General features: G+C 40.5%; 1 protein-coding gene across 3 annotated transcripts in view; it reads left to right on the top strand.

Moving 5' to 3' along the window:
- Nucleotides 1-20498, top strand: part of ARHGAP10 (Rho GTPase activating protein 10) — a 244328-nt gene that overhangs the window by 52581 nt on the left and 171249 nt on the right. For all 3 annotated transcript variants that reach the window (XM_074338459.2, XM_074338458.2, XM_019730730.3), the window contains exons 2-3: nucleotides 18228-18323; nucleotides 18397-18458. In XM_074338459.2, coding sequence (XP_074194560.1) covers nucleotides 18228-18323; nucleotides 18397-18458 — 158 coding nt within the window. The remainder of the gene's footprint in view (nucleotides 1-18227; nucleotides 18324-18396; nucleotides 18459-20498) is intronic.

Genomic DNA, 20498 nt, shown 5'->3' with positions numbered 1-20498 from the left:
TCTTGCAAAAGAAAGTTCTATCACAGATTATTATCACCATTTTATTCTATTTCAAAGAGAGTAAAGAATGAAATTAAGATTGGTGACACTACTCAAACAAATTAATATCATAACTTAGGCTTTCATGTCTTTTTCTATCAGGTAACCTTTGTATACTCCACGGACATTAGATATTTCTTGCAATGTTTCCCCATGAAGCTCTCCCCCTGCAAACCCCTACCCCCCACCCCCCGTATTGCAGTTAGAGAAATGGAGAAACCCAGAAGTTAACTTTTTGGTTGTTTGTAATTTTTTTTTTTTAAAGTCTCTAGGGTTTTATAGAAAACAGAATTAGTGCTGAGCTGATGCCAAAACTCTTTGTTGATCTGATGTGGGAAGCATTATTCACTTCTTCCCCTGAGGCACAACAAGAAAGGGGTACAATAAAGAGGAGGAAACACTGGCTGTTAAATGTCATTTGGGTAATAGTGACCGAGGAAGGGTCACTGTCTCCCTTCTCCTCTTGTGCACTTGCTCCTCTGTTTCTGCTTTGTTTTTTCCTTCCTCTTTCCTAATTATATAGTCTTGCTGAAGAGTAAAATCTCTGATTTCTACTGAGGAGGGGAATTGAGCATAGTGGGCTTTGGCGAACTTTTGCCATCACTCATGCAATCCGTATGCTAAAAACAGTAGTTTAGAATTTGGAGTAAAATTTCATAAAAATGGTTAAATTTTCCAACCTGTCTGTATGGACAGGTTGATGGTTAAATTTTCTGTATGATTGTTAAATTTTCTAACTTGTCTTCTCTAAACGGTAATGTGATTGAGCTGTGATGCTAAAGGTGAGATAGAAGTATTAGTGCTAATAATTCACCAACTGTTGATTGGCTTAGTTGCCATTGGACAGGGTCTTTTGGACCACTGTTCTGACTTCCCACACTCAGTTGCCTGCAATACAGGTAGTGGTGATGCCTCATTATTCCCTGCAGGGAGGCAGCCCATTGCATTATAGTTGGTGAGTTCTGCTTTACACGAAACGAAACCTGCTCCCTTTCACTTCTACCTATAGCATTGGCTTTTGGATGGGTCTCTAGGGCCATGAATGGTGAATCTAAGACTTGTTCTAATTAATGTCCCTCAAAATTCAGAAACAGATGTTGTGACGCGACCTTCCCAAGATTACTTATTAATTGACAGGATTTTTAGACTCATCATCCTAATTACCTTTTCTTGGATGTTTGGTTTTGCCAGTATCCCTTTAAAATGTGGTCCAAACTAAACACAGTGCCCAAAGTTTTCTTACTCATGCCGGGAATATTCTTTAAAAAAAAGACCCTAAGACACAAAAACATGCTTGTAAACATTTGGTATGCTCTGCATACCATCACGTATAGAACGGGGCATTTCTGAATGTGAATCTTCACCCACCTTTTCTGTGTCAGTTCCCTCCTTTGTAGAGTAGGGACAGCCACACCTGTCTTGCAGAGCTGTTACCTGTGTTAGAGACCAAGCATGTCAAGGATCCAAACTTGGAAGGTGAATTGACGGCCAGCTGGATATAAGGAGTGGGAGGTTTGAAATCGCTGTACTGTGTTGCCATTTCTGTGTTGTCATTATGAACCCATTTCTCCTTTTCATAAGTCTCCAAGTGCCTAGTCTCTGTGGCTTGGGGCCCCTCACTTGTATATGACGTGTAAAAACAGGGTAGATGTAACTTGCATTCATCACTTTCTCCTCATTTTTAACAAAGCTGGTTCTTAGAAAACCAAAGCAAGAGAGTAATCTAGAAGTTAAAATTATTTTACTTATATTGCTTATAGGATGGATAACAAGCCTGGTAAGCCGTATGCTAATAGAGTTACCTCGGTCCAATTTTGCATACTGAAAACAAGCCCGTAAGTTTTGTACATATACCATATTTTTCACTCAATGAGCCTTTTACTTTAATAAAATGGATATTTACTTAAAAATGTATAATTCCACCCAGTGAGCTCTTTATTTACATTTATTTAGCTCATGAGAACCACCAGGTTTATCCAAAAGTGTTTCTATACCAAATTATAGTACCACCCCTACCCATTTTTAACTCACTCTTCCAGCGGCCTCTATTTTCTTCTATTAAAAAGAAATAGTAATAATAATGCTGGTATGGCTTTAACGTACTGATTTTTTCACTCATAAGTCACAAATGGCACTTTGAGTAGCACTGACCTAAGTATGGCCTGTAGACCAATGCTTGTCTGCAGACTGTTGGTTATGAGGAGATGAGGATTTTGCTTCCTTCATCAAGGAGGTCTCACTATGAAAAAATGTCAGCCAAACATTGCGCTTGGTGACTTGGTTAGTTTACATTCTGTCCAAATTCCTCATCTTGCTGGGAGCCTGTGACAAATAGTTCAGAGGCTGGACTTTTGAGTAGCGTTGCCTGCATGTATCACAAAATGTCCCTTGCCACCCAATTTTTAGCAGTGCGGCTATCAGGTTTCCAAGCCTGTGGTAGATTTGAAACCAGGTGACAGGGTGGTACACGAATTTGCTATGTCAAAATAAACTCAGCCCAGTACCATTTAGTGTGGGAGCAAGTAACTCTGCCAAACAGAGTTTGGGGATGAAAAGGTCATGAGTTGGGAATCAGACCTGCATTTAATTCTGGTTTTGCTGTGTGACCAATTACGTACCCCCCATTTGTAAGAAGGAGATATCTAACTTAAAGGGTGATTCTAATGATTGGGGTAATATTTCTATAAGACATTCACCATATCACTAGATGCTTAGTTTTAGAATTATGATATGATACAGTTCTGGAAAAGAAAAATAATAGGGGTAATTGGTTATATTAGATAATAAAAAGTGTGACAGGATATTGTGGTTCAAAATGTGGCACAGAAAGAGAGACAAAGAAACAGAGTAATGCAAAGGTGCCAGAATTACATTTTTTAAAAATCAAGTTTAGGACAATTAGAAGAAATTTAACCTGAATATTTACAAAATGTTCAGGGATGCAAATTAGTGGGTACTTTTTAAGTGTATAAATGACAGAAGAAACTTCTTCAAATAATAGAAAAAAATTGACTACCTGAAAATATTCAGAATTCAAAATCATAATCCAAAATAGGGGCCACAAAAGTAAGAGGGAAAGTATTTAAAACAAAATTATATGTCAAACTTAGAGTAGATAGAGAAAATAAAGATAGTGCATTAATGACAGTTTATACCACTGGAATTCTTGATAAAAAAGAAATAAAAGTTAAAGATTAGAGAGTACAAAAAAATCAATTTTGAAAAAAGTTGATCAAATAGAGCAATGAATCCCCATGTACCCCTTGTTTCCCTTCAGGAAGTATGAAGTCATGGTTAAGTGCTAAGCCATCATTCAGGCTTGATATGAAGCTATCTGTTAGTCAGGTTTGTCACTTATAGGTTTGATTCTTGGTTTCTAGTTTATTTTTGGTAGACATTGCATTTTAAATATAATTGATTAGGGATTTATATCTTTCTTTTCTCAATTTGCAGAAATATAAAATGAAACCCAGTATTTCCTTTTGGAAGCATTCCTTTTGGAAGCTTTCCATCTCTGATTCAGCCTTTTCATTCCTTCTATGCTAACTGCCCCTGGGATGAATTTACTTTGTGTGACATTGCTTGGAGAATAAAGGCTGTTAGCTGCTCTCTTGCTAAGAGTCCTTTGAACTGGAGCTTAGAAGTTATTATTGGGCCAGAAAACCTCATGAGGGTCCTTACTCTTCCTTTGCGTGTGTGTGTGTGTGTGTGTGTGTGTGTGTGTGTGTGTAGTTTTGTTTGGGGGCAGGGGGAATCTATAATGTAATTAAACCGAGAGTAGTAGTAATACAAACTTGAACTGGAAAATATGCTTGAGGGGCATGTGGATCTTTGCTCAATAGTTTAGGTGATTATTTCTTATATATTTTAGGGTGGCCTTTTCAGTTAGGTACTGATTTGAAATGAAAACCAGCCGAAGTTAGGATATACTGCAGCTACACACATCTGCCGTGTACTTGTCTAATAACTGGAGCCCTCATTATAAAAGCCATCAGAGGTGAGCCCACCGGAGGTTGGGGATTTCTAATGCAGGTTGTACCTGAGCTTTGGAGGAGGTGAGAGAAGAGCATTCCAGGCAGAAGGCAGGGCATGTACAAAGAATCCCAGGGAAGGAGAGAACTGTTTTTTTTGTTTTTTTTTTGTTTTTTGTTTTTCCTTCCAGGGATGGAAGGGAGGCTGATAAAAGCTGGAGTTCAGTGAGCTTAGGGAGCAACTGAGGGTTGAGGGCCATGCGGGGACCAGATCATGCGAGGTCATTCAAAGCTTTGGTGAGGAGTTGGGTTTTATCCTAAACACAGCAGAATGATGTTGAAGGACGTAACGTGGGCAGTAAGAAGGTCCAATTTATGCATATGTTTGCTTAGCTTTTGCTACCGTGTGGGAATTGGGCTGTTGCGTAATGAGTGGAAACCGAGTGACCAGACAGATGGTGCCTGGGCTAAGGGTGGAGGCCGAGGAGTGAGCAGATCCTCGGATGGAGAGTGGATATACGGGGCGAAGGGAAAGGGAGGAAGCGGGAGGATTTGACAGAGAACTGCTTCTTGCCCAAATCTGCCAGCCTTACAAAACACTTGGCACTTTGGATCATTCCTTCTTCCTATGTCTTCTCTGAGTGCCCTCTCCTTGTCCCTCAGTTTGGCTGTTGTTTTCTGTGTCTCTTCTTCCTCTGCCTCCCCCTTTGTCCATTTGTGAGTCACCTTTATGGTTTACTTCCCTATTTTCATCTCTGTATTTTCTAGACCTTTTTATTCTGAACACCACTATTTATTTCGCTTTAATCCCCTATCTGCACAGACTCAATTAAAACCGCTGGTCTTGACAATTATCTGTACCTGCTTTCAGAATTTCTGTTTAACCTGCTACTTTCTGAAATACCTAAAATGCAGTTATTTGTTTCTTCACCTTAAATCAGCTTCCTCGCTTTACTTCCCTTTTTCTTTTTAATGGTTCCGCCATTCTGCCACTCAGACAGGATAATTTAGTAATCTTTGATTCATTATTTTCCCTTACTACGATGTGTTGTATAAAAGCTAGTATTAATCCCAAGTTGTCAGGGAAAAAAACTGAAGCTTGGAAGGATTGTCACCTGCTCAGGGTCACTCAGCTGGTCTGGTGACACTAGTGTGACACCAGACCCCATGCTATCAATATGCTATAATGTAGGCCAAGGAGATTTGCAGTAAGGCTTTTCCAAAGGATACCCAACCTTACTTGGTTTTTAACAAATGTCAAACTTTCAGAGGTTGGGACTGCTGCTATTAACAAGTCCTACTAGCTGTCTGCGTGTTTTCTCTGTAACTACTATACATGTTTTATCTCTTTTATACACACAGAATAAATTTGTCAATTTTCTATCCCAAGTTATTTGCTTCTCCCCTTTTTTGTCAGGAAGAAGAGAGAAGTGACAGGGAATGGTGGGTACAGGTTCTTCATTTTCTCTCCCTTATCAGTGTATGAAAGGGCTCATTTACCCATATGCTTGCAAATACAGTTTCATTATTTAAAATAGTGTTGGCCATCTGGTGAAAAAAGCTGTTGTTTTAAAATTTAATTTATTACTAAGTGAGGTTGAATTGTGTGTTTATTAGTGGTTGCTATTTCTTTTGTGAATTACACTGATGATTATTTTTATTAGCCCTTAGATAAAAAACAAAGAAAAAAGCTTGGTAAAGATGAACTAAAATGTACAATCAGTCTTTTAATTTCTGTATCAGAAATTGGATTGAAAATGTTTTACGTATGACTTCTAACTTTTAAAAGGACATTTACATTAATCATCTTATTTTTACATCTGATCTTTACAAATTCTGGAAGTGGCAGTGCAGAGTCACCAACTTATGGGAGATTGAAGCCCAACCAGAGAATGTGTTGGGTCTGAGGGGATGCAAATATGAGTTTATTTATGCAGTACATAAGTCCAAGTACTGTGCTTTGTCGCCATAGTACCTGATCACTCTGTTGTGCTTGAGGACGTGGGTGAGGGCAGTAGCTCAGGCAGAGCCCTCAGTGACTCTGCGATCTTTGAGGACACAGCTCAGGATGTTGGGTCCCTATGACATCCATCTGGAGAGTCTTCCTAAGTCCATCTTGACAGGGTCTGTCATTTCATTCACCCAGAACATACTAATGGAGCACCTATCTGTGCCTGGTTTTGTTCTAGACTCTGTGGATACAGCAGTGAACAAAATGGATAGAAAAATCCCAGACCTCAGAGAGTTTACATCTGGGGTCAAGTTGAGCTACCCTGGGGGCCTCACTATTCTTGACTTCCTCAAGTCTGACACCTTTCTTTGTTTCCTTATCGACTTTTTCCTGTGGTTTTTAGATCAACTCTCCCCTCTACTTTATCTTCAATGTTCTGCTGCTCAATTCAACAACTTCTCGTGATGAGGGCTGTCTGTTATTCTCTGTTTCACTTTTTCCTAGCTGCCACTTTTGAATTCCAGAAGTCTGGCGGTCAAGTGCTGAACCCTGGGCCACCAGTGTTTCCTGTGGGAACTCTTTCCTGTCCCCTTTCTGTCTTGTCATGGTCATTCCCTGTTAGAACACTGGTCATCACTTTAACACCCAGGATTGTGAAACAAGTGTAGAACGGGTGTGAACTTACTGTGTGTAATTGGGTCACTACTCCCTATGAAGGCTGGTTTACCAGGGGCATGTAATTTATACTTGTACAGTTCCTCAAGTCCCAGCCCTAGTGTGGGTTCCCTGTATTAGGCGGGGTTCTCCAGAGAAACAGAACCAATAGGATATATTCATATATGTATACACATGAAGTGAGATTTATTATAAGGAATTGGATCACATGATTAGATGATCTGCCATCTACAAACTGGAGACACAGGAAAGCCAGTAGTGTAAATTCTAGTTCAAGTTCAAAGGCCTGAGCATCATGAGCGCCAATGGTATAAGTCCTAGTCCAAGGGCAGGAGAAGACCAATGTCTCAGCTCAGTCAGGCAGAGAGAGAGAAAAGTCAGCTTTCTTCTGTCTTTTTGTTCTGTTTGGGTCTTCAACAGGTTGGATGATACCCACACATATTGGGGAGGGCCATCTGCTTTGGTCAGTCTACCAATGGAAATGTTCATCTCTTCCGGAAACACTTCACAAGCACTCCTAGAAATCATATTTAACCAGATATGTAGGCATCCCGAGGCCCAGTAAAATTGACACATAAAATCAACCATCACAGCCACATTGCCTTACACCTCTGCCTGTCCTGATGATCCAGTATCATTAATTTGCTATGGTTTGGCTTTAACTTAATTTTTTTTCCTGATCATGAAAATAATTTATGCTGAATGAAGATTATTTAGAAAATATAGAAAAATATAAAGAACATGAAAAGAACCATTGGTTAGGGTTTTGGGGGACTTATGTTCTAAATGGTCTGTGAGCACTTTGATGTGCCTTTCTTATGCTGTCAGTGATTTTACAAGTTGACCATGTGTCTTACTTGTATAACACCTCCTCCCTCCTTGAACAGGGCTAGTTTCAGGAGGTCCACACTTGTGTCAGTGCCCCACGAGGCTTGAGTTGCGTTGATGCTTCTGTCTGGGATCTTGGTATATGTTGACCTTGCCTTGAGGAATCATGAAACCAAGACCCAGACCTCACTGCCCAGCTGGCACACTTGCTTTCTCACAGTCACTTTTCCAAGTTTGCTTTGTTTCTTTCTTCCTGTTAGCGGTGTGTTCCTCAGTGTAGTGCTCTCTTATCCTGCCATTCTTCTGGGTAAACTTTCCATCCCCAGGGGCTGTCCACAAAGCCTTAAAAAAAAAAAAAAAAAAAAAAAAAAAGAAAAATTCCTGGCCTCTCCTCTAACATTTCAACATGATCAAGACATTTTGATTATGTAGGTGCCTTTTATAAGGACACTGTAAGGAAAGGGTCTTTTTTTTTTTCCTCCCTATGGTGAGGCCGCATAATGTGATGGTTTAGACTGAAAGCTGGTTCTTGGGTTCAAATTCTGCCTTGACCGTTTAACACAGTATGGACTGTCTGTGTCTGCTTGTGTTCTTCTGTCAAATGCAGTGAAAGATGGTCACTTAACTGGATGTAATGTGGATTAAATGAACTAATACTTGCAAAGTACTTTCTTGGAACAGTGGCCAGCACATAAGAAGTGGTTATTGCACACACGTAAACCATTTGGGGGAGCACGGGATCTAAAACAATTTTCTTGTCGGTTATGAGTGTTTACATTTATGTGTTTACATTTATAGCTCAGTATGTAAAAATGGGCCATCTCATGGAATCAGGCTCTGCCTGCTTCAATTTTTAGAAGGACTGGTTTCTGCTTTTAGGGGCTTTTTGTGGAATTGTGTTAATGTAATAAAGTCTTCGGAAATAATTTTGGCCTGGAAAGGGTGTGCTTTATACTCACTGGCTTTGTATGCGAGTTGTCACTCCTGGCACCTGCTGTCCTGGTACTTCACAGCTCCTGTCAGGGGACATGGCTCTGCTCACAGGCCCTGCTGAGGAAAAAGCACTCTGAGGACTGTATGACCTCTCTCCTCTCCCTGAGCTGGCTGATTTGATTGGGGTGGGGCATTGGATAACTCTGTTGTCGTGGCCTTCTTTGGGGAAAAATGAACTAGGCTAATTTAATTCTCTTGAAAATTTTAATTTGGGAAATAAAGGAAATTCAGCATGAGCTGAAGTTGAAAGAATGTCATAAACTAACGTAAGGATGATGAAAGGGCCTTATCAGGCAGTGACATGACAATAAACCGTCTGAGTAAGCAGCAGTTCCAACAGCAAGAACTGATACAGAACAGAAGAAAAGATACAGCGATTGCAAGTGGCCAAAAGAAAAGTGAACACGTGGAACCAAGTTGGGTTAATGGCAGAGGTCCAGAGAGAAGACCCTAGGGTTGGCTGTAAAGCAAGTTCTTTTTCATGACAAGCTGTTCACGTTTTTTTTCCTGGCTCTTTGCAATTGTGTTCTCATTGTTTGAGTCTTTATTCTTCGCATCCAATAGGCCCTAACATATATAAGCTGTATAGTACAGTTGACCCTTGAACAACATGGGTTTGAACTGTGAGGGTCCAGTTATACGTGGTTTTCCCCCCCAATAAATATGTACAGTACTGTGAATGTATTTTCTCTTCCTTATGATTTTAATAACATTTTCTTTTCTCTAGCATACTGTACTGTAAAAATACAGGATATAATACATATACACAATATGTGTTAATTGACTGTTTATGTTATCAGTAAGGCTTCTGGGTCAACAAAATGCTGATCGTAGTTAAATTTTGGGGGAGTCAACAGTTATATGTGGGTTTTCTACTATGTAGGGAGTCAGCACCCCTAATCTCACGTTGGTCAAGGGTCAACTGTATATATAGTCCTTCTCATTCCCATTTAAAGGATTCCCTCATTTTGTTCCTAATGCTTGGACTGTCTTCTCTGTAATTTACATGACTTAAAACAAAGCACTTTTTACAGTCCTGTTCAAGCCCTCCCATTCCATTCTGTGTTTTCCTGATGACTAACTTTTTTTTTGAGTTAATCTTCCATTGAATTCCTTTGGAGTTTGTACTCTGGCTCACTCCATTCCTACCTATGTAGTATGTGAATACGGTCTCTCTCCGATGCAGACCATGAGCTCCCTGGGGCAGCAGTCATGTCCCCTCCGTATTTTATAGTGCACCCTGACTGTGCTGCATAAGTAGTAGATGCAAATCATTGGTCATTTCTGGTGATGTTTCTCTTTGTAATCCTGGTTACCTTGGGGCACAAAAGTGGAGGCTTTGGCCGCTCCTTAGAGTGAGTCTTGTTTCACTGTTTCAAAAATTCTTTTTAAAGAGAATAAATATTGAAGCGTTTAAGAGAAATGGAGTAGTTAATACAGCAACTGTTGGTTGTGTTGGACAACTAAGTTTCTCATTAGGGTAGAACAGTGGGAAAGCTCACGTTCTTTAAGCCAGAATAACACCTGACATCTAAATTACTAATATTTACTTTGAGCCTTAAGCATATATACACTGTGGTTAACAGGGTAGCTTGTTTGGACATTATCCCCTGTATGCGGTTTTGTTTTCCTTTTTCTCTCCCCTTTCTTGAGGACCTTTTGGAAACCGTTTTGTTTGCCAAGTTACTATATTCAATATCAAAATGTTTGAATAATATTATGTCTTGTCATAGAGCTTAAATCCCTGATCTGTAAAAATGATAAACAATAATAGAATAATGGACATCCATATACTTTTCCTAGACCCACTGATTTTTTAACATTTGGTGGCATTTATGTCATCTCCTTCTCTCTGTATATTCATATTCTATGTGTCTGTGTCTCTGGGCAGGATGGGGGCTGTTCTTGGGTCAACTGTCTGTACTGACACATTCAGCCCTAAGGAATTTTGGGGGGGTTATGTGCTGCAAAACCTGCCAGTGTAGGGAGCAAAGGCTCAGAGTCACAGTTGTCTTGAGAAAGGAAAGTGAGAGGTTATATTAGTTAGATGTGACATTCTTACTATTTTCAGTTTATAGATGGGAAATCCAATACATACTGTGTTTGCCTTATCCAGAGCCGCACACCTGGGATATGGCAGAACCAGCATCGGAACCTAGATCTAAGGTTATAGAGCCTTTCTCCTTTTCGTAAAACTCACTGCCTCTAGTTTATTGATCTTTTGATTTCTCATCTGTGAAATTGTATCCTTAGAGCAAATTGTCTTTAAGATTATGTTCCCTGCTACAGTTCTTTAACTTAGGCCCCAATTTGATATTCAAATGCCTCCAGGGTCAGGAAGATATTTTAAAGGAGGCCGAGGACAGTAGGGTGTAGAGGAACCAATGATAACCAGAGGGCTTGAGAGATTGAATTAATATTTTAATGAAGGGGATGGTCAAACAAGTACGTGTGTAGGACCATCAGTTTTTGATACTCAGATTTAGGCACTTCCTTGGAAATGGCAAGCCATCCTACTTTTTAGCAGGCAGTCTTGCCATTGTCATGTTTGTCGGCCCATCAGCCTTTCTTGTTTCCTAGGAAGTGTAATTAGAGAAGGTGTAGGTGGGGAGTGTGTGGGCCTGGCTGTGCTTTTTCGTACTTAAGCACTTTCTCTTACCCCAAAACACATGCTCGTGCATGTCTGGATCCTTTGCAACCTTTCTCTGAAGTCATGCTGTCCAGCTGCTGGACCATATATCCCTCACTAACTGGAGAACAAAGACAGTTTGAAAACCAGAGGGCCAAGTGATCAGCAGCATGCCCTTGTCATCTGCTAGACCGTGTACACAGAGCCTAGCTCGAGTAGACGCCATGTTTGCTGAATGTGTACAGTGCACTGGAAGTCTGGATACGGTGTAGTGAAGGTTCGGTGGTGTTCTCCGGCGTGGACCTGCCTGTGGGATTCTCTGTGGGGCCCAGATTATTCCCTTCTGATAGGGTTCTTCATAATTAATTGGTTACTTTGGCAAACAGTATCTGGTTGTCTGCGTGCCATATTAGGTCTTGAGCCATGCCCTCTGTCCAGATTTATGCATCTGTTTGGAGCGTATGCATGTTTATGGACTCAGTTTGTTTTCCTTTTACCCCAGAAATTCATCAACTCAAGTCATTCTAGTGACTTTACATGGTGCTTTTTCTATGATTAAGAAGAACTCACTACACAGACACCCCAGTTGGGCTGGACTTGGAGAGTTAGCACCAGGAATGCCTTCATCTAGCAGTTCCAGAGACCGTGCTGGCCCATGAACTGCTTGCTCCTAGAATACCCTGTGATTTGGCTTTCAGGCCTGGACTGGCCCAGCGATGCATTTTGGGCTTGCGAGATGTTTGCACTGTATTTTAAATCTACAAAGTGAGTTATTTCCTTTCTTTTTCTTTTTTTCTTTTTTTTTTTTACTCATACACACAGGCCATAATGCTGCTTTTGTATATAGGGCAGCTGCCGGGTTTGTAAATCTGGAAAACATGAAGGAAAATATGAAGCCAGTCTACAGTCCTAGAGGAATTTTGTTTCCTTTCCAAGTTACTTGGATTAACATCAGCATTATTTCCTTGGCATGAATCTGGTGTGAAAGATATTAAGTTCTTAGAGTCCATACCCTGCTTTTCTCTAAATAAAATATTGAAGAATTTTGGTACATGTTTTGATGTGCAGAATGGGTGGCAGAGCTTCCCTTAGCAGAGCTTTTGCGTAGTCGATAATCTAGTTGTTTGGGTCTCTACACGCAAAGGAATGTGAGCTTCTAGGCGCAAGTTGCCTATCTGAAAAAATGGGGTTTAGAATCCAGCATGGTTTGTGAAGAATCCTGTATTTCAAATTTAATGAGTGAGAAAGGTGCATTTATTTGCTGTTTCATTTTTCCTTTTCAAGCCCAGAATTATGTCACGTGCTACAGTGTTCCCATCAATGCTTTGCTTGATGGGGTGGGAAGTTGCAGGAGATTGCAACCTCATTATCTGGGCCAGGTATATAACTGCAGAGGTTATCACACACCCAGGGGGCATGTTCAGTAAGAGTAGAGCAACCTGAATAGAGAGGTTTCCCATTCATTTCCACCAAGTGCCTCTATGTGTCTAGTAGTTTGTGGTCTTACCTGAAAACTGTTATTAGGTGGTTACGCATTGAGAAATAATTTTCTCAACTGTAAAATCATCAAGGGTGAGCAGTGGCGGTTTGGGCCATTGTCTGGAGGCTCTTGGAACCTGGATTGAAACTATGCTTGGATCTCTCCATGTGGTGTCCTCCATCTCAAACTCAGCAGCTCTCTAATATAACTTCTCATCTCTCAAACTGCCCCTAATCCTGGGAAGACATTGCTTGTGTCTATGGATCGAGGACCTAAAAATTCCAGTCTGGAAGACTCTGACGTGGCAAGTTCATTTGAAGAGTGCAAATCCCATTAATTCTTTAAAGTCAGCGCTTGTGTGTATGCTCAGGCTTGGCCTTATCCCGCAGCTGATGACATGCCAGCCTTGAAGGAGTTTCAGGAGAGAGAGAGTGTTAATTCACAGTACTCAGGAATCAGCAGGCAGGAGGGGCTGGGGGCATGGAGGCACATGCATATGAATTTTCCATTTGATTGGAATTCTGCATTTGAGCCATTCAGATAATTGGTTGAGATCTGGGCAAAAGATCCAGATATAATGGGAATAATGTTAAACTTTTTGGAAGTTGGAATGATGGAATAGAAAGGAAGGTTGTGGAAACTTGAGAAAACAAGGAGTTGATCCTTTGCCTCCGGGACTTACTTCCAACAGTCTCAAGAGGTATGTGACCTTGACCAAGTCACTGATCTATCTCTGAACCTACTTAGATAAGGTAACACCAACACCTACTCTGCAGGCTGATTATAAAGCGTAAATGATACAATATTTTGTAAGTCAATTAGCATAGAGTAAGCACTTAGTAAAGGTGACAGGCCCCTGTAGTGGGCCTCCCTCATCCTCCTCCCCCAATAGGGGAGCGCTGCCAGCCTTTGTAACCAGTGAATTAAGACTGCTTGAGTTCCATGTGTAATGATATCGGAAAGAAAAAAACATTATTCTTTGCACAAAGCATCTTTGTGCTTATTTAATAAACTGTACTAAATCTAGTAAGCTGTCTTAGGATTTTATATTGTTTAGAAAGGCAAAAGATATCTATAAAAAAGTATAAACTGCATGGGAGAAGAAATAAGTTTAAAATGTACTAAGTAACAGAAAGGTGATAAATTTGTGATAATTAAAAGGAATGGAGTTTGGTATGGTAAAAATTTTGAAGCGAGAAAAAGTTTGCATAATGTACTATAATAACATCAGAAGGAAGTCAACAAAAAGGAAAAATGAGTGATGGAAAATGGTTGTATTTTAAAATAAAGAATTGATGTGACTACAATACTTAGTGCAGAGATAAGACAGAAGCATGCATTTATGTGGGAGAAATATATCATATTGGCTATACAAATGAACCCAAATTTAATGTTATTATTAATATTTTTAACTAATGAAATTAGGAATTATGAAATAAATGTTGGAAAACTGGTGCATTGAAGTGTTAACATTCTAGAGAGTGTCCTGATCATGTGAAACAGTCTTTAAAGTATCGTCTGACTTGGTAATTTTGGGTAAAATACTCACACAGCTCCAGAGAGGGAAAATATAATTTATATCAGCATTGATAATAATTACTAGTTTAATATGTAAATATATATAGATATACACATTACTTATATATACATATATAAATGTATATAGTATATAAGTGTAAACATACTTATATAAACACATATAGATACACAAACAGAATCCGCTTCATGCCCCTGTTGAGAACTGGCAAAGCAAACATTAGCGAAATAGAATAATACAAAGTTATTAAACATTATAACAAGCCCATAAACTATTAATATTTGGAAATAGGTGCATGACATAAATTAAAAAAAAAAATCTTGTTGTGATTCCTATTTCAGGGCTATAGGGAAGCAGAGGACTCTGAGTTGCTGCCTCCAGGAGGTGATGTTTTAGGGACAGTAGCTAACCATGAGTGACTGTTGGCTAAAGAAGGTAATTTTAGGTAACAAGTGCTATGAAGAAAATACAATGGCAATAGGCTAGTGAGGGACTTAGGACAGAGGGGTGATGTGAGGGGAGGGGGATTCTGAGATGAACCCTCAGTGTGGAAAGGGAGCCTCCCAAGTGAAGATGGGGGTGGGGGAGGATTTCAGGCGGAGGGCAGCAGTTTGAAGGGTCTCAGATTGTAATGAGTTTGGCGTGTGTGAAGCACGAGCAGGCTGGTGTGGCTAGATCTTAGAGAACAATTGTATGTTTGTGTAGATTATAAGAGAAACGAAGTTATTTTAGAATGGCCTAAATAGTCAGCGAGGCTTTACTTTTTTATGGTTTTAAAAACTTTATATTGTAATTGTGAAATTATGGTAAACATATAGAAGTATACGAAGCAGGCATACATTTTAAAGATAGGATAAAGCGAGTATTCACAGACCCACCACTAGATTATGAGCTAAAATACTTTTAACCCCCTTGTAGCTTTTTGACTGCATCACCCTTCCTGGCCCCTCGTGGTAAACGTTGTGTAACTTGAGATAAGAACTCATTTGCTGTTCTGTGCTTTTGTGATCTGTATGTGCAACCCGAACATACACTCTAGGGTAGCTTGTTTTGAACTTTAGATAAAAGAACCATACTCTGTGTATTCTTTTGTGACTTCTTTCCCTCCAAAGTGAGATTCATCTGTGTTGATATGTGAATTATGGTTGGTTTTTACTCTATGGTATACGCATGTACTGTAAGTTACTAATCTGTTGACTGGCATTTTTTCCCCAGTGTTTGGCTATTACTGTTTATCAGCTCTGTAGATTTTCTGGTCTGCGATGGCACACATGTAAGAGTTTATCTGGGGAATTCATTTAGGAGAACAGTTTCTGGGCTGTAGGATATCATGAAATTTGCTAGAAAATGCCAAACTACTTAAAAAGTAATTGTACCAATTTTTACTCTCACTAGCAGCATATGAGGATATCTGTTGCTGCATAACTGGGGTCACACCAACACCAACACTTGGGGTTGCCAGACTTAGTAATTTTTGCCAATCTGATGAGTGTGTTGAGGTATCTTGAGGTTTTAATTTTCACTTTCATTATCACTAATGAGAGCACCTTCTCATGTGGTTATATGCCACTTGGATTTCCTTCCCTTATTTTCCTGAGGGGCCAATTCAAGAATTTTACCCAGTTTTCTCTTGGGGTTCTGTCTTAACTCATTGATTTATAGCAGCTGATCAAACCATCTGGGTGTGTGCTTATCTTCCCGCTTCTTATGTTTGTAACAATTCAAAATTTTATCACGGTCCATTTGTATTAATCTTTCTACATTAGTTATCTCCTGCTTTGTGACAGAGCACCCGAAACCTAGTGGCTTCAACAACAGCCGTTTCTTACAGTTGGGACTCGGCTCACTGGGCGGTAGGTTTCCCTGGACTCCCTCCTGCCTGCGCAGGGAAGCTCTGCTTTGCAAGTTGGCTGTCAGACTGATGGGGCAATAATGGGTTGACTGAGCCACAAGTCTTTCGTCAACCAGCAGGTTAGCCCGGTCTTGTTCACATGGAGGCCGGAGGAGGGTTCCGAGAGAGTCAAGCGGAGGTGTACAAAGCTCCTGGAGGTGAAGGGTCCGAATTAGCCCGGTGTCACTTCCAGCACATTTTGTTGGCCACAAGTCCAGCCTGCATTCCAGGGGTGGGGAAATAGACCCTCCTATTTCTGCAGGAGCTGCAGCAGCTCAGAAAAGAGAAGGGCCTACAGGGAGGGGTGGGGCATTGTGACCATGCTTGCAATCCATCACATTTTACATTATGGTTTGTGCTTTTCTTCCATACTATAAGGGTATGAACTTACAACCCTATAGCATCTTCTAAAAGTTTTAAGGTTTTAGCTTTCACATTTAGGTCATTCATATATATATGCATATATATATATATATATATATATATATATATATATATATATATATATGATAAACATGAATTAGAGGAAGAATGAAGTTTCAAAAACCCTGGCAGTGGGGGTGGTGATTATGGGGGCGGTTATGCATGTGTAAGGGCTGGGATCTGTGGGGAATCCCTACCTTTCGCCGTGAGCATAAAACTACTCTAAGAAACATAGTCTATTAGGAAAAATGTATTAAAAAAAGGAAACAAACAATAAAACACAAGCTATGACAGCCGCTGAGAGTTGCTGAGCATTATTAGAACGTTCAGGAAGAGAGTGAGAGAGAGCACCTTACTAGGAGAGCGTTGGGGAGCCTTTGCATGTGATGATTCGGGGTAAGGAGTTGGTTCAGAAAAATATCAAGTTGCATTTTCTGATGTTAAACATAAGAATCTTTTGCTTTCATTCCTTATTTGTTATCATACACTGAAGACAATAAAAACGAGAGCGTTGCTCCTACTATCTTATCATCTTATTAAAAACACCCCTCAGTTTTTTTTGTGTGTTGTCAGCTTCACTTTCTTGTCCATATTTATTTCTTTTCTTGCATTGTGAGTATTCCAGTCAGCAGTTATGGATTGCATTTAATTTCCCCAACTTTTCAGTTTGCTTGACCTGAAGTTTTATCTGAAGGCGTCCTGTCAGTACTCATTGACCTGAGTCCGCGGCCATTAGGAGTCAGTGAGCAGCTTCTTAGAAAGTGCTGCAGGCCAGAGGCAGGATTGTGCCCTGGCCAGGGCCTGGCCTTTGCACCAATGGCTCTGGAATGGAAGCCAGCCTTTGCTGTTGTAGGAGCTGAGCAACTTTGTGCCAATTATTTAATATCTCTGAGCTTTACTTCTCCATTGTAAAATGGAAATAATTTTTATTTTACAGCTCTCTCAAGAGTATTGGATGAAAGAAAAACTACACATCACCTAGCATGGTGCATGACCCATAAAATAAACATGAGCTTATTTGAGAAGTAGGGTTTCCCCCTAATTTTTGTTAATCTGCAAAAAAAGAAAAAATGATGAGGACCTCTATATGTCTTTTGCCGAAGGAATTATTTCTAACATTTAAGCTTGGCCTGTAGCTACCACCCTGCTGCTGTTTTCTTTTTTTAATTAAAAAAATTTTTTTTTTATTGTGGTAAAAACACTTACCTTGAGTTTTACCCTCTTAAGATTTTTAAGTGTACAGTACAGTGTTGTTATCTGATGTGCAATGTCCTGCTGCCGATTTCTATGAAAACTCTCTTTACATCTTCTGGGTTCTCTGCCTGAAGTTTGACAATCAGTTAAGGGCATCTGGTTGGCTGACGAACCTTTGAGACCCTTATATTTGAAATCTTGGCAGCCACCCAGATCTCGTGGAGCCCTGGGAGATACTGTCTGGGGTGTGTGTTCCTAATCTTAACCTGAACTTTTGAATTGTGGAAGTGAGGATCTGAGGGATCCGGAAAAAGGGAGAGTGCTTTAGGGAACAAGGTAAAGCAGTTGGCTCTCTGAGGGAGAAGAGTCTGGGGGGTGGAATAAACATTCCAGCACCTGCTCTGCGCCCGCCTGAGTGTAGAGCAGAAAACGGAAGCAACCTGGAGGGTGTGCCAGGTTAGGGTGATGGGCCCCTTGGCAAAGGAGTTGGGCTGTGCCTCCTCCCAGATTGAATGGAGGAGAGCTCCGCAGCTGTACTGACCTTTGGAGGAATAAATGTCCTGTAAGCCTTGACTTAAAACAAGGAACCAAGTCATCGTTAAATCTTTCTTTCTAGGTCTTTCGGCAGCGCAGCGGAAGTTTGCTCATTCACTCAGAGACTTTAAATTTGAGTTTATCGGGGATGCGGAGACTGATGATGAACGCTGCATCGGTAAGTGAAGGTCAGGTTTTGGTTGGCTCTCCTGTGCTTTGGCTGCCACGTAATGATTCCCTTCTCTTGACAGATGCTTCCTTACGTGAATTTTCTAATTTTTTGAAGAACCTGGAAGAACAGAGAGAAATTATGGTGAGTTGTGGGATGTACATTCATCAGTCCAACTATAAGCGGGGGACATGTGGGTTTACCAGCTGGCTCTGGTAGAAGTTTTGATGCGTTTATCCGTGGAGGACGTGGGGCATAGTACCGGAAGGAGCCCTGGCTGAGGTTTCAGGAGCCCAGATCGCTAGTTCTCACTGGTGCTGACCGTGGTGGGGTCTTGGACAAGTTGCCGGACCTGCTGATCAAGGCTGTTTCCTCGTCTGTAAAACAGCGGATGGGGCTATAGCAGAGCATTTTACGTCTGTGTCAGCAATGGAGCACTTTTGTTTAAGTTGAGTCTCATGCAGAACCTTAATATATCAAGAAGATAAAAGAAAAAAAAGCTTATGTAGAAGTGCAGGGACAGCTGGGCAATGTTAGAGTTAAATTTATAGCTTTCCAGGTTGTGTGGAGAGGGCTAAGAAGTCTTTAAAAATCCATCTTTGCGTTGAGATCCATGATCCCAACAGTAATAATAATAATAATAATAATAATAATAATAATAGCTGTTCTTCATTGGGTGTTGTGCAGGTGGGTGATGCTATGTTGAGCGGATGATCTTAATTAACAAAAGCTCAGCAATGAATTTCGAAGGTACTGAATGATACTTGCCTTCCTTAAAAACTTGCATCTCCTTCCTCTTGACCAATGTTAATTTGGTCAACAAAGATTTATAGTAGAATTGGCACTGGATTATGACACACTAGTCTCACCATTGTTTTTTTCTTTCACATTTTAAAGGACAAACTATGTATCCTGTATTTTTGAGAATGAGTAGTATCTGGAATTATGTTAAAATGTAAGTGTATGAACGAGTTCGGATGGAGTGGTAATAGCTAAGATAGTTAACCTTTTCTCTGTGCCCGGTATTGGTCTAAGCTGTTTACTGAATATTCAGTCATTTAACTCTCACATCAACGCTTTGAGATAGACTCCATTATTGCCCCCTATTTTACAAATGAGGAAACTGAGACACAGCACCTTGCCCAAGATCACATGGCAGCTGCGAGGTAGACCTGGTAGATGCCAGCACCCGGCACTCTGAATCTCCCGCATTTTTGGCCAGCTTCATAGATGTTACTGTGATCTGGGTGTGGCTGGTGGGGATTTCTTTCTGGTACAAATGGAATAGGGAAGGAAGTGGAAGGGAGGCACTGATTGTGATTTAAAAGTGACAGGGATATAAGGCTCCTAAAAGCCCTGATAACAATTTGCACTATACCCTAAATTCTGAGGTAATTTGTAATTATTGCAAATACTGTAGAGGACACGTGAAGGTACTGTGATCCATTTGATTTTTCTGGCACAAACTGACATACGCTCGTATTCAACTAATATTCATGTGATCCTGTAGTCACTGATTTTTCAGCTGTTTAGGAAAATTTAAATGTGATAGTGGATAAAAATAGTGCCATGACGTCACCTTGCCACTACACGAAGTGGGTGTGGGTGTTTGGGTGGTGGTGGAAGTGCATATTCTCAGTTTATGTTAATAGTACCAGCTGTTGTTCTCAACCCTCTATGATATTTAGTTGTACTTCCCTGGGATCCTGCACATTCAGTAAATGTGTATTTGATCGCCTTTTGTGTTCGATTCTGTGCAGAATCTGAGCACAGAAGCAAGCAAAGAAAGTCCCTGTCCTCAGGGAGGTCACGTTCTTGAAAGGCAAGGTGATAAGAGACTTACGGTACATTGTCCGGCAGTGATAAGTGCTACAAAATGAAGTAAAGAAGGACAAGTAGCCAGAGTGTGGGGTGGGGTACCGTTATATTTAGAGTGGTGAGGGAAGCCTTTCCATGGAGCACTATATGAGCATCCTGCTATGCGGGGGAGGAGAGTGCCAATAGATTGGCACTGGACTTTAGCTCTGCAGAAATACTGTGTGAGCACCGTCTGTCTTGTTATTCTACGTCTCCTTTATGTTCCTTGAGGTGAATTGACTACGTAGGTCAAACAACTAGGACATGGCCGTAGGTCCACGCTGTCTGATACAGATAGCGTGGTTCTCAGAGCTATTGTTAGCTGAC

This window comes from Rhinolophus sinicus, chromosome 15, assembly GCF_057876585.1.
Source record: "Rhinolophus sinicus isolate RSI-liver-muscle chromosome 15, RSI-T2T, whole genome shotgun sequence".
Taxonomy (NCBI): Eukaryota; Metazoa; Chordata; class Mammalia; order Chiroptera; family Rhinolophidae; genus Rhinolophus; species Rhinolophus sinicus.
The sequence above is the reverse complement of the archived record's forward strand: the minus strand, read 5'-3'. Positions and strand labels throughout refer to the sequence as shown.